General features: G+C 41.6%; 1 protein-coding gene across 4 annotated transcripts; it reads left to right on the top strand.

Annotated features, from left to right (window-relative positions):
- The first annotated feature begins 1,795 nt into the window (after positions 1-1,795).
- LOC125709442 (uncharacterized protein C2orf80-like) lies at positions 1,796-9,881 on the top strand. 4 transcript variants are annotated; one of them, XM_048977889.1, is made up of 12 exons: positions 1,796-1,935; positions 2,129-2,182; positions 3,915-3,972; positions 4,185-4,211; positions 4,545-4,652; positions 4,929-5,010; positions 5,315-5,397; positions 6,640-6,727; positions 7,200-7,277; positions 7,702-7,789; positions 8,227-8,336; positions 9,587-9,881. In XM_048977889.1, the coding sequence occupies exons 5-12, from the start codon at positions 4,612-4,614 to the stop codon at positions 9,632-9,634; spliced, it is 618 nt and encodes a 205-aa protein (XP_048833846.1). In that variant the 5' UTR covers positions 1,796-1,935; positions 2,129-2,182; positions 3,915-3,972; positions 4,185-4,211; positions 4,545-4,611; the 3' UTR covers positions 9,635-9,881. The 4 variants fall into 4 exon arrangements, with proteins under 4 accessions (XP_048833846.1, XP_048833848.1, XP_048833849.1 ...); XM_048977891.1 differs by lacking the exon at positions 4,185-4,211; XM_048977892.1 differs by lacking the exons at positions 1,796-1,935; positions 2,129-2,182; positions 3,915-3,972 and having other exon boundaries at positions 4,045-4,211; positions 4,560-4,652.
- Positions 9,882-11,873: the final 1,992 nt, after the last annotated feature.

Raw genomic sequence — 11,873 nt, 5'->3', positions numbered from 1 at the left:
AAAAATAGTGTAAGTATTTGAAAAGGTATTCAAGAAAGGAAGGCGGGGCAACCAAAACTCGTTTGTGACGTTGTACAGGATTCCTCCCCGTTTGTCTGTTCATGTGACAACTCTGGGTGAATAGGCGAGTACAACACTTTAGCGACCCAAATTTACAGACCAGTCAGTAACAAAGAAAAAGTAGTTTTACTTTTATTATGGGACATTAGGTTGCATCATCTGATCTCTCGAAGATATTAGATAAGGTAGAGCTTTATTTACACGCAGGGAAGATTTTTTGTTGTCCAGCAACATTATCACATATGCAATATAGTTCCCCTCTAAAAACATAAATAAAGAACATCCAAACAAGTAAATAAGAATAAGGTCTTTGATACAGTGTTGGTGATAAAAATTACATTTAAAAAAATAAACCATACTCATCAAACATGAAATGTTCTAATTTCCTGCAGATGGAACAGTACAGTATTGAGTAAAAGAGTGTTCAGTCTGGACTTAAGGACAAGGAAACCAAAAGCACGGAACAAGTGAATAGCATTTTTTGTGAACCACTCAGTCAGTGCTCCTCAACTGTACCAGTTGGATGTTGGAAAATGGGTCTTCATTTTTTAGACTGGAATTTGGGCACGTTCTTCCTTTTACCATAATTTCTAAGGATTCCAGACTGTGTTCTAGATATAAAGAACCACAGCCTAGTCTGCATTCACTTCTACTACCGTGTTGTTCTGCCAGTCCAGTTACTTATGTAAACACCAAGGTGCATACAGCATTGCACCAATTCTATACTCTCTCCTTAGTCGATATCATCAGTCATCAGCTCTCTGCTTCTCCTCAATTCCACCACAGGCTCCCTTATTTTTCCAACATTGAACTGACTTCTGGACTAGTACAGTACATCCCACAATCACAGAATCAGCAGAGAGCTTCCAAAGATGGCAAGAGATAAAATAGCACCTGATATCTGTGGCACACAGAATAAATGTTACTCTGCACTACATCAGATATACAGCTACTGACGTGAATGAACTATGGCCTTTTGGTGAGTTTATCTGTGGTCCAGACAACTTGCAACACCTCGAGCTTGGACAGGGATGGACGGCTGTGTGGTTGTTAAAGTCAAAAAGGACAGAATCGTCATGATGTTGCCTGAACTCATCAGGTGTGAGTAGGCTCTGCGAAGCAAATTATTACTTATTTTTAATTTTGAAAGCCAACTCCTACAACTTTAGTTTGATCTAGCAAGTGAGACGAAGGAAGATGCCATTCCAAATTCTGTTATAACTTTCCCTAGTTGTGTTGTAACACTACTGACCGTGCAGGCTTATCCAGTAGCTACACCTGGGCCATCTTGCTCTGTAAGATCTGTTATTGAAAGGGCTTTGTTTTCATGTATCTATTAATGTAAAGGAGAGACATCAAATGTGTTTTTAAAGTTTACAGTTTCATACATTTTACTGTTTAAATGGTTGATTTTGGCACCCTCATATTTCCAATAAAAATAACTAAAAAAGCTTCTTGTAAGTTTATTTTTCGCAGTTACTGTAAACCCTCGGCTATAATCTTTCTTTTGTTGTCATATTTGCACTTGATGTTACTTGCAAAAATGCTGAATGTGCATAAATTACAGGGCTACATATAAGTCTCATTGTGAACAATCTGGAGAGTTTGTCTGAGCGTAGGTTCGGTTTAGCGCCCAGTCGTGTATCTTGCATGACCCAAAGCCCATTGTTGAAGTGATTGACAGGACTCCATAGCTCAGTATGAATTATTCAGCAGGGGCTGTTCACTGGAGAGCATTGCTAGGTTAGCACTGTGGCAGTCTGCTCAAGGTCCAGCGATCAGTCGGGGTGCCCTGGATCTTTTGCCTTCTAATATTCACCACGATTCTGCCCTAGACCTACATAAAACTTGTACCTTGGACAGAGCCGCACAGCAGTGAGTATCTGTATTCCTGACATATTGGTATTTAACTAGAATAATGATTAAGGATCAAGTTTTATCATCAAAAGCTTTCTAGTTTGTCTCAGGAAGGACCCTGCTACTGTACTCTTCAGAATGGCATTGAAATCAAAGTGCTTCTGTTACAATACGCTGCTATAATGACCCGTTAATGTCTTTGTTTTCCCAGGTATTGTTGCTCCTGCTTTTCAGAGCACAGCATTCCCATCTCCTCTGCTTCCTGGTGAGCATCTCTAAACTAGCTGATACCTATAAAACTAGTATGGCGATTTTTAATCTCCACTCGGTTTTTCTGTGAAATGTTACATACCATCACTTAATGATTTCATACTACAGTTTATATGGGGGCAGTGTGTGGCTCTGTGGGCTAAGCCTGTGTGCCTGTAATCAGAAGGTTGCAGGTTCAAACCCCGCCTCTGCCTGTGGGTCCCTCAGTGAGGCCCATAACCCCCAGTTCCCTGGGCGCTGCTACAGGTGGCAGCCCTTCGCAGACAACTTACTCTATGAAAAAGTTGTGGGAGGCGTAAAGACAATTTCCCTATAGGGATCAATAAAGTATCGATTATTATAATATGTAAGCTATCCGTTTTTTTCTTGGAATCTTCAGTTTCAGTTCAGTTTATAATTGGCTGCCTCCTGGTTTAGGTACTGTTTACACAGTAGGATGTAAACAGCTTTTTGTACGTAGTTTGTCTACATATACAGGCATGAACGAGATCCGTTTCCTAAGTTTGTCTCTAATTCAAATTTGGAGGTAAGTTGGAAAAACAATAATGTAGATCATAATGGTGAAAAATATCATACAGGAATAGTAAAAGTAACTACATACTGTACTGTACTGTACCTCGAGCCAATGAACTGCTGAAGCTGCACAATGTTTTTATGAGCGTCATAGAGTAATGTCTGCATTCGTTACTACTAACCATTGTATTTATTCTAAATTTTGAATAGGCAAAGCAAGGCAAGGCAATTTTATTCATATAGCCCAATTTAGGCAAAAGGCAATTCGAAGTGTATTGCAAAGGCAGAATACATGTAAATAAAAGACATTAAAATCACATTAAAAACAAAACAGCCAAACAAACAAATAAATCGTTAACTGAAAAGAAATTACACTGTAGTGACAGCAAATGTCTAAACTGGTGTGATTAATAATAGGCTTTTTGTTAGTCCGTTCACGAGTACGAGTTGTCCGTAGGTCAGATGTTCTTGACCCGGGGGCTGCCTGTACATAAATGCTTGAAAGTATCGCCCTACGTCAACACTAACCTACTGTAAAACCTGATCTCTACATGACAGAGGACAGAGGCATGTGAGTTGGAAATGTGAGGGAATGAAACTTAAGCTTGGAGCACACCAAGCCAATTTTCAGCTGTCAAAAACAGTCAGGCTGTCGTTGAGAGTCGACCACTGCTTGCTGCATCATTGTCTGCGGCACAGTCTGATATGGTTGGTCACTGTTGATGCTGTTTTGGCCGATGAGCATGTTGAATCGGCGTGAAAACTAGTCGGTGGAACTGATTTCTCTGATTGGGTTGTATGTCAACCAATACTTCTGGTAGTACCAGTGCAAATTTTTCAGAATCGATAGGAGGGGACTTGTTCGTCTGCTAGCTTTTTGCCATCAGACATTGAACCAAAACAAAAGACGTTCATTTAGGTGCCAGCAAGGGAAAAACATGCATAGAAGATAACAAGACAAGAGTTAGATCAGCAGAGAGAATTTTAAAAAAATCGATAAAATCTTAAAAAAAATATTTCTTTGTTATATGTTGCAATTAGTGTGTGAATGGTGTGTGTGTCCTGCAATGGGTTGGGGTCCCATCCTGGGTTATTTCCATGGACCCCCATGACTGTGCACAGGACAAATGTATATAGAAAATGGATAGATGGATGATGTTGCAATTAGCCATGTCCTCAGTGTAAAAACTAAACGCAGAACTTTCCACACCCAGGTAACTCTAGTGCCAACCAGCATCTAGGAGCTGTTCTAAGTGGAAGTCGTAACCCCAGGTAACTCTAACGCTGTTTGCAGGCACCTCTATGTCAACTGTATATATCACCTTACCTGCCATTAGTACGGGAGGCAGGCGGTGTCGGGTTCAGAACTGCCCTGTAGTCAGGGTAAATTCAGTAAAGAGTCAACCTTCGGGTCGGACCGGCGCAGTTGAGAGGATTATTTACCGTGACAGACCCAAAAGTCATTTCAGTTTCTTTCTACACAGGTATCTTCTCCTTATCTCATGTAAAAAGTGAGTCCTTTATGTCTCTAATGAATGCGAGACTTTTTGTTATTTTGGACAAAAAATAAACTTGTAGGTTCTTGGTAAACTGGCCGCGGACCTTTAAAAGGATGCCGCAATAATATTAACGTGACAATGACAATGTCTACTCAATTAAAATCTGTGTGGTATGGGTTACTTCAGAATATTTTTACTTATGTGCGCCAAATTATTTACTGTCTGTTCTGTGCGTATTACACTCATAACATCTCCTAAAGAATTCAACAGCGAAACCTATGACTCACAATGTACCACACAGATTCCTGAGTGCCTTTTCTCTACATGCCCGGCTCTTTCTTTCAGGCTATTTCCTAGCAGGACTGAAGATCTTCTCACTAGACATCATAGTGAGGAAGACTGAACTTCTGCAATGGAAGCACGGCGTCTGAAACAAGATGTGCAGGCTTTGCTGTGAGTTTGTTTTAGGAAATTGTGATGTCTTTTTGACCCAGAAAGCATTCTGCATTGGGAGTGCCGGTGATTCTTTCATTGTAACCTACAGCATGAATTCTCCGAGTTAATAAATAATCTTGCAATAAATAATCAATTATGTTGGATAAATTAGCTCAATTTTATTGAGTTCTTTGGTGGTAAAATCAACTTCAATCTAAGATCAAAGAAAGCTGTCGGATGACGAAACAGCTGTCGGATGATGAGTTAGAAGCATAAAAAGACCTTTGATTACAGTGGAGATTACATTGGACAGAGACTCAGAGAAAATGGATTTGACCCCAAGGGAAAGACATCCTCAACTTTGCTGGATGACTTGGTAAGACTGAAAGATCCTTATGATGCTGTCATTGGAAATAGAAATGTAATGTTCTACAGAGAACTCCACACAGTACAGTGTACAGTAATCTTGGCATGGAAACTGGCGTCTTTCTGACAGTGGCTCAACTGTTTGTAAAACTGAAAGTCAGTTTAGTCAAAAAGTTTCAAACCCTAAAGTGTTACCCGGGATTTTGCCTTGTGTGGTTCCAGACTAACTCTGTGATAAGCAGTTGGAAGATGAATAATAATAGTTGTTGAAATGTCATTTTTTTCCCCCTGGACCTGCATGGCTATGCTTCAAGGTACATCATGATCTAGCTATCAGTGTGGCTTTTTGGTGGTTGGAGAAACATGAAGGACAAGATCTGATCCAGAGTAAATTCCTGTGAGTATAATCATTAAATCCTGCTGGTAAATCATACAATTTTTAAAGGAATATATTTTATATATTACTTATATATAATTATATATATATATATATATATATATATATATATATATATATATATATATATATATATATATATATATATATAATATATTAATAGTACATTAATAGTACTAGGTTATATACTGTAATAATATAAGTACAACACGGTGGTTTTTGTAGTTCACATTTTGACAAAATTAGGTAAGTGCTGTATGAATGTAGCATCCAGGCCAGTAGCCAGCGAGTTTCCAAGCTACACGGCATTGGCACGCGGTGCATGTGGAAAATGGCTGACGGACCGGTGGACACGTCACAGATGAGCTGTTTGTGAACTACTGCTTGAGCCAGCACTTGAAGGCAATATGACAAACATCTGGTTTGATAAGAACTTACTGGATCTGGATTCCACCAGACTGGAGAATAGTATGGATGGGGAGTCTAACCCATTATATCCATGTTTATCATGCATTAAGAATGCTCTATGAAGCTCATTTATGATGCACTATAGATACAGTACCTTCATAATGCAGTGCAAAGCATCCTTAATTCTTGTACCAACCATTATAGTGCATTAATAAGGTATCTATAGTGCATTATACATAAGAGCTTCATTGGAGCATATGGACTATTATAATCAGCACTATAATGCCTTATTACTGTCAATTAAAGATGCTGTAATGCTTTATTAATTTTCATACCAAACATTACAATGCATTATGACAGTATCTATAATGCATTATAGATGACATCTTTAAGTCTTACTGACATTGTCTATAACAATTTTCATTACCGATGGACAAAATGATGCTTCACAGCCCATTTTTTGCTCCCACTAGATGGTCCTCTCTGTTTAAAAAAGGGCACAAGGCATGTCCAAAAGCAAACTAACAGCACCATCTAGTGGGGTCAAGGAATACAGCAAATGGTTCATGAGGCATCATTTTCTCCATCATTAATTTTCAAGAACCAGTGGCCTGTACTACGAAGCAGCAGTACTGGCTTATCGTGGTAACTTGTCAGATTTAAGGTGCCACAGTTTAAATGGACTTCATGTTTTTTCACTTACATTTTGCCCAGACTACCTTAAATCCGACAAGTTATCCAATAAGCCAGTAACCCCGCTCCGTAGTACAGGCCCCAGGCTTCCCCATCCTGTGTTCACTTTCATTATTTCATATCTGGAATCTCATCACCCAGGGGAACAAGCAGGCCTGGGCGTGGCCAGGACCCCACCCATTTGGAGCAAGAAGCCATGATACTGTCCTCCTTTGCAGGGATGCTCCTGGTAAGTGGTGTCGGACTGTGCTCTAAGGGATCTTGTGGTGTCTGTAACCAAGAGAGAACTCCCCTAGCTGGCTGTGATTGATTCATTAATCATTCTTTTACATAAAGAACAGAACTAGCGATAATCAAAAGGACACCTCATGAGCCATTTGCAGCATTTTTTGAACCCACTACAGCAAATGGTTCATGAAGTTCTGGCCATCAGTAAGCAGAACATAATCCTCTTACCTGGAGTTTCTGACAGGCTCAAAACAAGTGGAAATGTATTGTTCAGGCACCAACAATTTTCAACCTGTAGTTCAGCAGGTTAGGATGCTGTGCCTCTGACTGGAAGTTTTAACACAGCTTGTTGGTATTTATGCTCAAGAAGCAGGTGAAGACAAAGTCCATATGTCCATTTGATGAGACAGTCACTAGACAGTAAACTCATCCCTCAACTTAAATTCTTTGAACCATCTTATGTTGCATTCCAGAGGAATCTGCCTGTGGAGGAGCTGCTGTCCTTATACAACTGCAAACCGTCCACGGCTTATCAGCAACTTCACACCAAGGTAGGCCCTGACCGGAGGAGCTCACCTCTATATTATGTCTCTTTTCACCAAATTGCCCTCCCTAATCACTAAAGATGTCAAGTGAGCGTAACGACACACTCAAATAACATGCACAGACACTCATCTGGATAACGGGGTGAAACGGGATAGCAGTGGAAACAATGGAATTTGATCTTGGTGTTGAGTATCCTGCATTTCTCTCTGGAAGGCTGTTCATAAGACTGGCTGTAATGGCTGAAGTGCATAAGCTGAAACTACAGATGCATCATGGGAATTTTCATCTCTTTTCACTAGAATGTTTGTGGGGAGTCTCCATTACTGACGTAGTCATTGGTCTGAAGTATGTGGTGCGCAACCTGCCCTCAGATAGTGACATCAGTAAAGGTGACAAAAATGACAGTTTGTTCCGATATTACCTGTACAGAGCACAATCGTGCACCCGTTCACGCTGTCCCACCACCCATTTGCCATGCTCGGGGGCTACAAGGCTGTGGACCATTCAAGGAAGCACAGTAAGCTGCCTCTTTCCTGGCATGACTTGATGCAATTCTCATCTATTCTGAAGCAGAACTGAAGAAATTAGTTAATTTCTATGGGAAGTGATAATGCCCTCTGAATGATTGTCAGAGAAATGCCCAAAAACCAAAACAAGGATTCCCGATCGCGATCCTGGAGACTAATGAACAAGTAATTAAGGATACTTGAGCTGAATGCTGAGTGTTTCGATCAGATCACATTTTCTGAATATATTCACAACTTACGCGTATAGCCCTATAACCTTACCATGAAGCAAAAAAGATACATTTAAAACAAATCTTTGAGTTTAGGGTAAAACTGAATATGGAAGTGCAGAAATGTGAAGAAACGTCCCAGCTGTAGTCTGTCTGCTTGTTTCTGCTTGTAAATGGCCGCCACTGTCAGCCCCCGCACTCCGTATGATGTTCTTTAGCCCAGCGGCTGCAGCTAAGGAGGTCCGGCTGCAGCAAAGCCGGAGCGGCTGGGGAGCCCAGTGTGGCAGTGAGGTCTCTCGCCTCCTCCTCCCCGCAGACCTCCATCAGCGTAAGTTACTCCGCACTGCGGAGACATCTCTTATTGGGTCATCAATACGGAGTTAGTCCTCCCTTTTCATGTATAACAGTTATCACTCTTCTGGGAAGACTTCCCAAAAAGTTCATGGATTGTGTCTGTGGGATTTTTTGCCCATTCACCCAGAAGAAAGTTTGTGAGGTCAGGCACTGATGTTGGACGTTAAGACCTGGCTCGCGACCTCCGTTCTAGTTCATCACAAAGGTGTTTGACGGGTTGAGGTCAGGGCTCTGTGTGAGCCAGTCATGTTTTTCCACACCAAACTCATCCAACCATATCTTTACGGGCCTTGCCTTGTGCACTGGGGCACAGTCATGGTGGAACAGTCAAGGGCCTTCCCCAAACTGTTACCACAAAGTTGGAAGCATAGAGTTGCACAAAATATCTTGGCGTGCTGAAGCATTAAGAGTTCCCTTCACTGAAAAAGGGGTCTATCCCAACCCCTGAAAAACAAGCCCATACCATTATTCATCCCCTATCAATCTACTTTTGGCACAATGCAGTGAGGCAGGTAACGCTCTCCTGGCATCTGTCAAACTCAGGCTTGTCCATCAAGCTGCCAGCCAGAGAAGTGTGACTAGTCACTCCTCAGAACACATTTTCCTTGCACCAGAGTCCAGTGCCAGTGTGCCGTATACCTCACCATCATTGCTTGGCATTGCACTTGGTGATATCAGGCTTGCATGCAGTTACTCAGCCATGGAAGCCCATTTCTTGAAGTTCCCGGAGCACAGTTTTTGTGCTGGGGTTAAGGCCAGAGGAAGTTTGGAACTCAGTTATTGAGTCAACGGAAAATTGGCGACTTTTACGCACTACACGGCTTAGCACTTGGCCACCCCGCTCTGTTACTTTCTGCGGTCTGCCACTTCATGCCTGAGTTTCTGCTGTTCCTAAACACTTCCACTTTGCTATAATATCACTTACAGTTGACCGTGGAATATCTAACAGGGAAGAAATTTCACAAATTGAATTATTGCACAAGTGGCATCCCTAGGACAGGACCCTGCTTGAATTCACTGAGCTCTTCAGAATGACCTGTTCTTTGACAGATGTTTGTAAACCTGACTGCATGGCTAGATGCTTTATTTTACAATCCTTGTGGCAATGCATCTCAATAAAAACACCTGAGAGGTGTGTCGCAATACTTATACATATAGTGTATATAGAAATGAAATTTACCATGAGAAAGCTGGGTTGGGTACAAGCCAGCCTGCTGTTCACAGGCCAGTGAGGACATGGCAAGAGAGGAAGATGAAGATCATGAAGGCTGAGGCTGAATGGTCGAGGCACTACGGGGACCACACCTGCCTGGCCCACTGAACTGCAGGCCTGAGAATAAACGCTGCCAGAGATCCCAGAATGCAGTATCACCTCTCCACATAAGTGATGAGCGACAATGTACAAAGTGTCAACACAGGCATGTTCTTCTTACTGTCTCTGTGGGTTTTGACTACAATCAGTAGCCATATTCTGTAGATTCTGTAATGTTTGTCTTTAATAAAGTTTTCACGAAAATCACAGGACAGGGAGATGGATTGTCTGTGTTTTGGCTCAGAGTTGGACCAACAAGTTTAAAATGAGCGTCCGGCAAATGAGACCAAACTGCTTGCATGCTTGAGAAGGTGCTGGGAGGGTTTGGACACAAGTAATTTCCAGACATATCTGGAAAGGATGCTGTGAATCGGTGCTGCTGTGATAAAGGCAAGGGCGGTTATCTTGATGAAACCCATACTTAGGCACTTCAAAACACATCACATTTGTTTTAAGTAATACTAATATTTTCTTGTAAAATTTTTTTTTGAAAAAGCAGTGTATCGTTTTTTTTTTTTTTTTAAAGTCAAAGGGTGGGCCCAGTCTTCTGACCTGTAGTGTAGGTAGTCTTGGCCTTGGCCTGGACATTGTTACAGTATATGACAGGCGCTTCTCTGCTTCCCATCTGTCACACTGAGTTGTTGGCTGTGTGGCTGAATGGATTAGGATCGTCTGCCTGTGATCGGAAGCTCACTGGTTCAAATTGTGCGGTTGGTAGGCTGATGTCACCATTGAGTGCCTGAACGAGGCCCTTAGCACCCATTTGCTCCAAAGACCAGCTGACCCTAATTCCTCAAAACTGTGCAATGCTTTGGACAGAGGTGGAAATTTCAGGTCCAGAAAGTAAAAAACCAAACCAAAATTTTGTTTCAGATAACTAGCTGAATACTCTGCGAGTGACTTTCTGGACCTGAAATGACCATCTCTGGCTTTGGATAAAAAGGCATCTGCTAAATAACCCATAACTATCAAAGAAAGTATCATCTGTATGCTTTCTTCTCCAAATATCAGTTTGCAAATTGGTACTGTACTCTAGTGCATGACAAGATTTTTACATCAGCGGAATCCATCTTAGACTGGAGAATGAGTCCATACTGTCTCTTTGCTGCCCCCATTTGGCTGTTAGAGAGTAGGGCAATGAAGAGTTGTGACTGTCCTTTGCTGTTATTTGTTCATGGTTATGAATCAGGTCACAAGTTAACTGAAAGGGTGATTTTTCATAGCCATGTCCCTGTACCATGTGCTATAAAAACATCTAGAATAAGTGCTGTATGTATTTTAATACATATTCTTTTAATACTATACTATACTTCAGGGGTCTCCAACTCCGGTCCTGGAGAGTTACTATCCAGTAAGTTTTCTATCCTACCTGGGTTCTGATGAGCCACACCTGCTCCTGGTATTTACCTGAGAACAGGTGAGGTTCATCAGCAGCCAGGTAGGATAGAAAACCTACTGGATAGTAGCTCCCCAGGACCGGAGTTGAGACCCCTGCTATACTTTTACACTCACATTCGCTAAATATTGAGCCTTCGTGTATTTTTCTGTAAATAAACTTGTTTGATTGACTCAACTTCAACCTACCACAGTAATAGTGTATGCAGTTCCAGCATGTACGCAAAATGTACCCCAGGGGGCAGGTATTGCGTTTGCTAATAATGACCTTTCAACGTTATTCATTCACCCCAGAATAAAGCACAGAAAGGCACTGAACCAAAAAAAGACTGGGGTGGGGCTGTCATGCAACATCTATATTTTCTGCTGCAGGGGGAGGCCAGTGAATAGAGCTTTCAGAGCGAAGACGTCGTGCTGAGGCTTCAGGCCTTGTGAGAGAGACAAACTGGCAATCATAGCACAGGCCTACAATTCTTAAGGAGCTTTCGGTTTTCTAGACCCTGTTTTACTCCATTTATATTTTCCTTCCCATTCAAAGCATTGCAGAGGGTTTTTAAAACCTATTTTTGTTTTTCTGATACATTCAGCTAGTTGGTCACACTGTAAGGAGCAACGCTGTTGTGCATGGACTGCGAGTCCATCTCATGTAGAATCAAAGAGGAATTCCATAATTTTCTGTGTCTTGTTTTCCGGATATGTGGACACTGCATTTTGTGTTAGTGGGCACTGCCCCCCTCCCTCCCTCTCTGGTACCCTGTCTGTCATCCAGCTATGTCCAGTGAATTAGGGAGCAGCCGTACAAGG

This window comes from Brienomyrus brachyistius, chromosome 16 (genome assembly GCF_023856365.1).
Source record: "Brienomyrus brachyistius isolate T26 chromosome 16, BBRACH_0.4, whole genome shotgun sequence".
NCBI lineage: Eukaryota > Metazoa > Chordata > Actinopteri > Osteoglossiformes > Mormyridae > Brienomyrus > Brienomyrus brachyistius.
Note: the sequence above shows the minus strand (reverse complement) of the source record. Positions and strands in the feature narration are given on the sequence as shown.

Bases quoted from the DNA above. Each gene is read 5' to 3' on its own strand.
- LOC125709442 (XM_048977891.1), top strand. From the start codon at position 4,612: ATGGAAGCACGGCGTCTGAAACAAGATGTGCAGGCTTTGCT. The intron at 4,653-4,928 runs GTGAGTTTGTTT...CTTTGATTACAG, and splicing joins CAAGATGTGCAGGCTTTGCT to TGGAGATTACATTGGACAGA. The intron at 5,398-6,639 runs GTGAGTATAATC...CTCATCACCCAG, and splicing joins CTGATCCAGAGTAAATTCCT to GGGAACAAGCAGGCCTGGGC.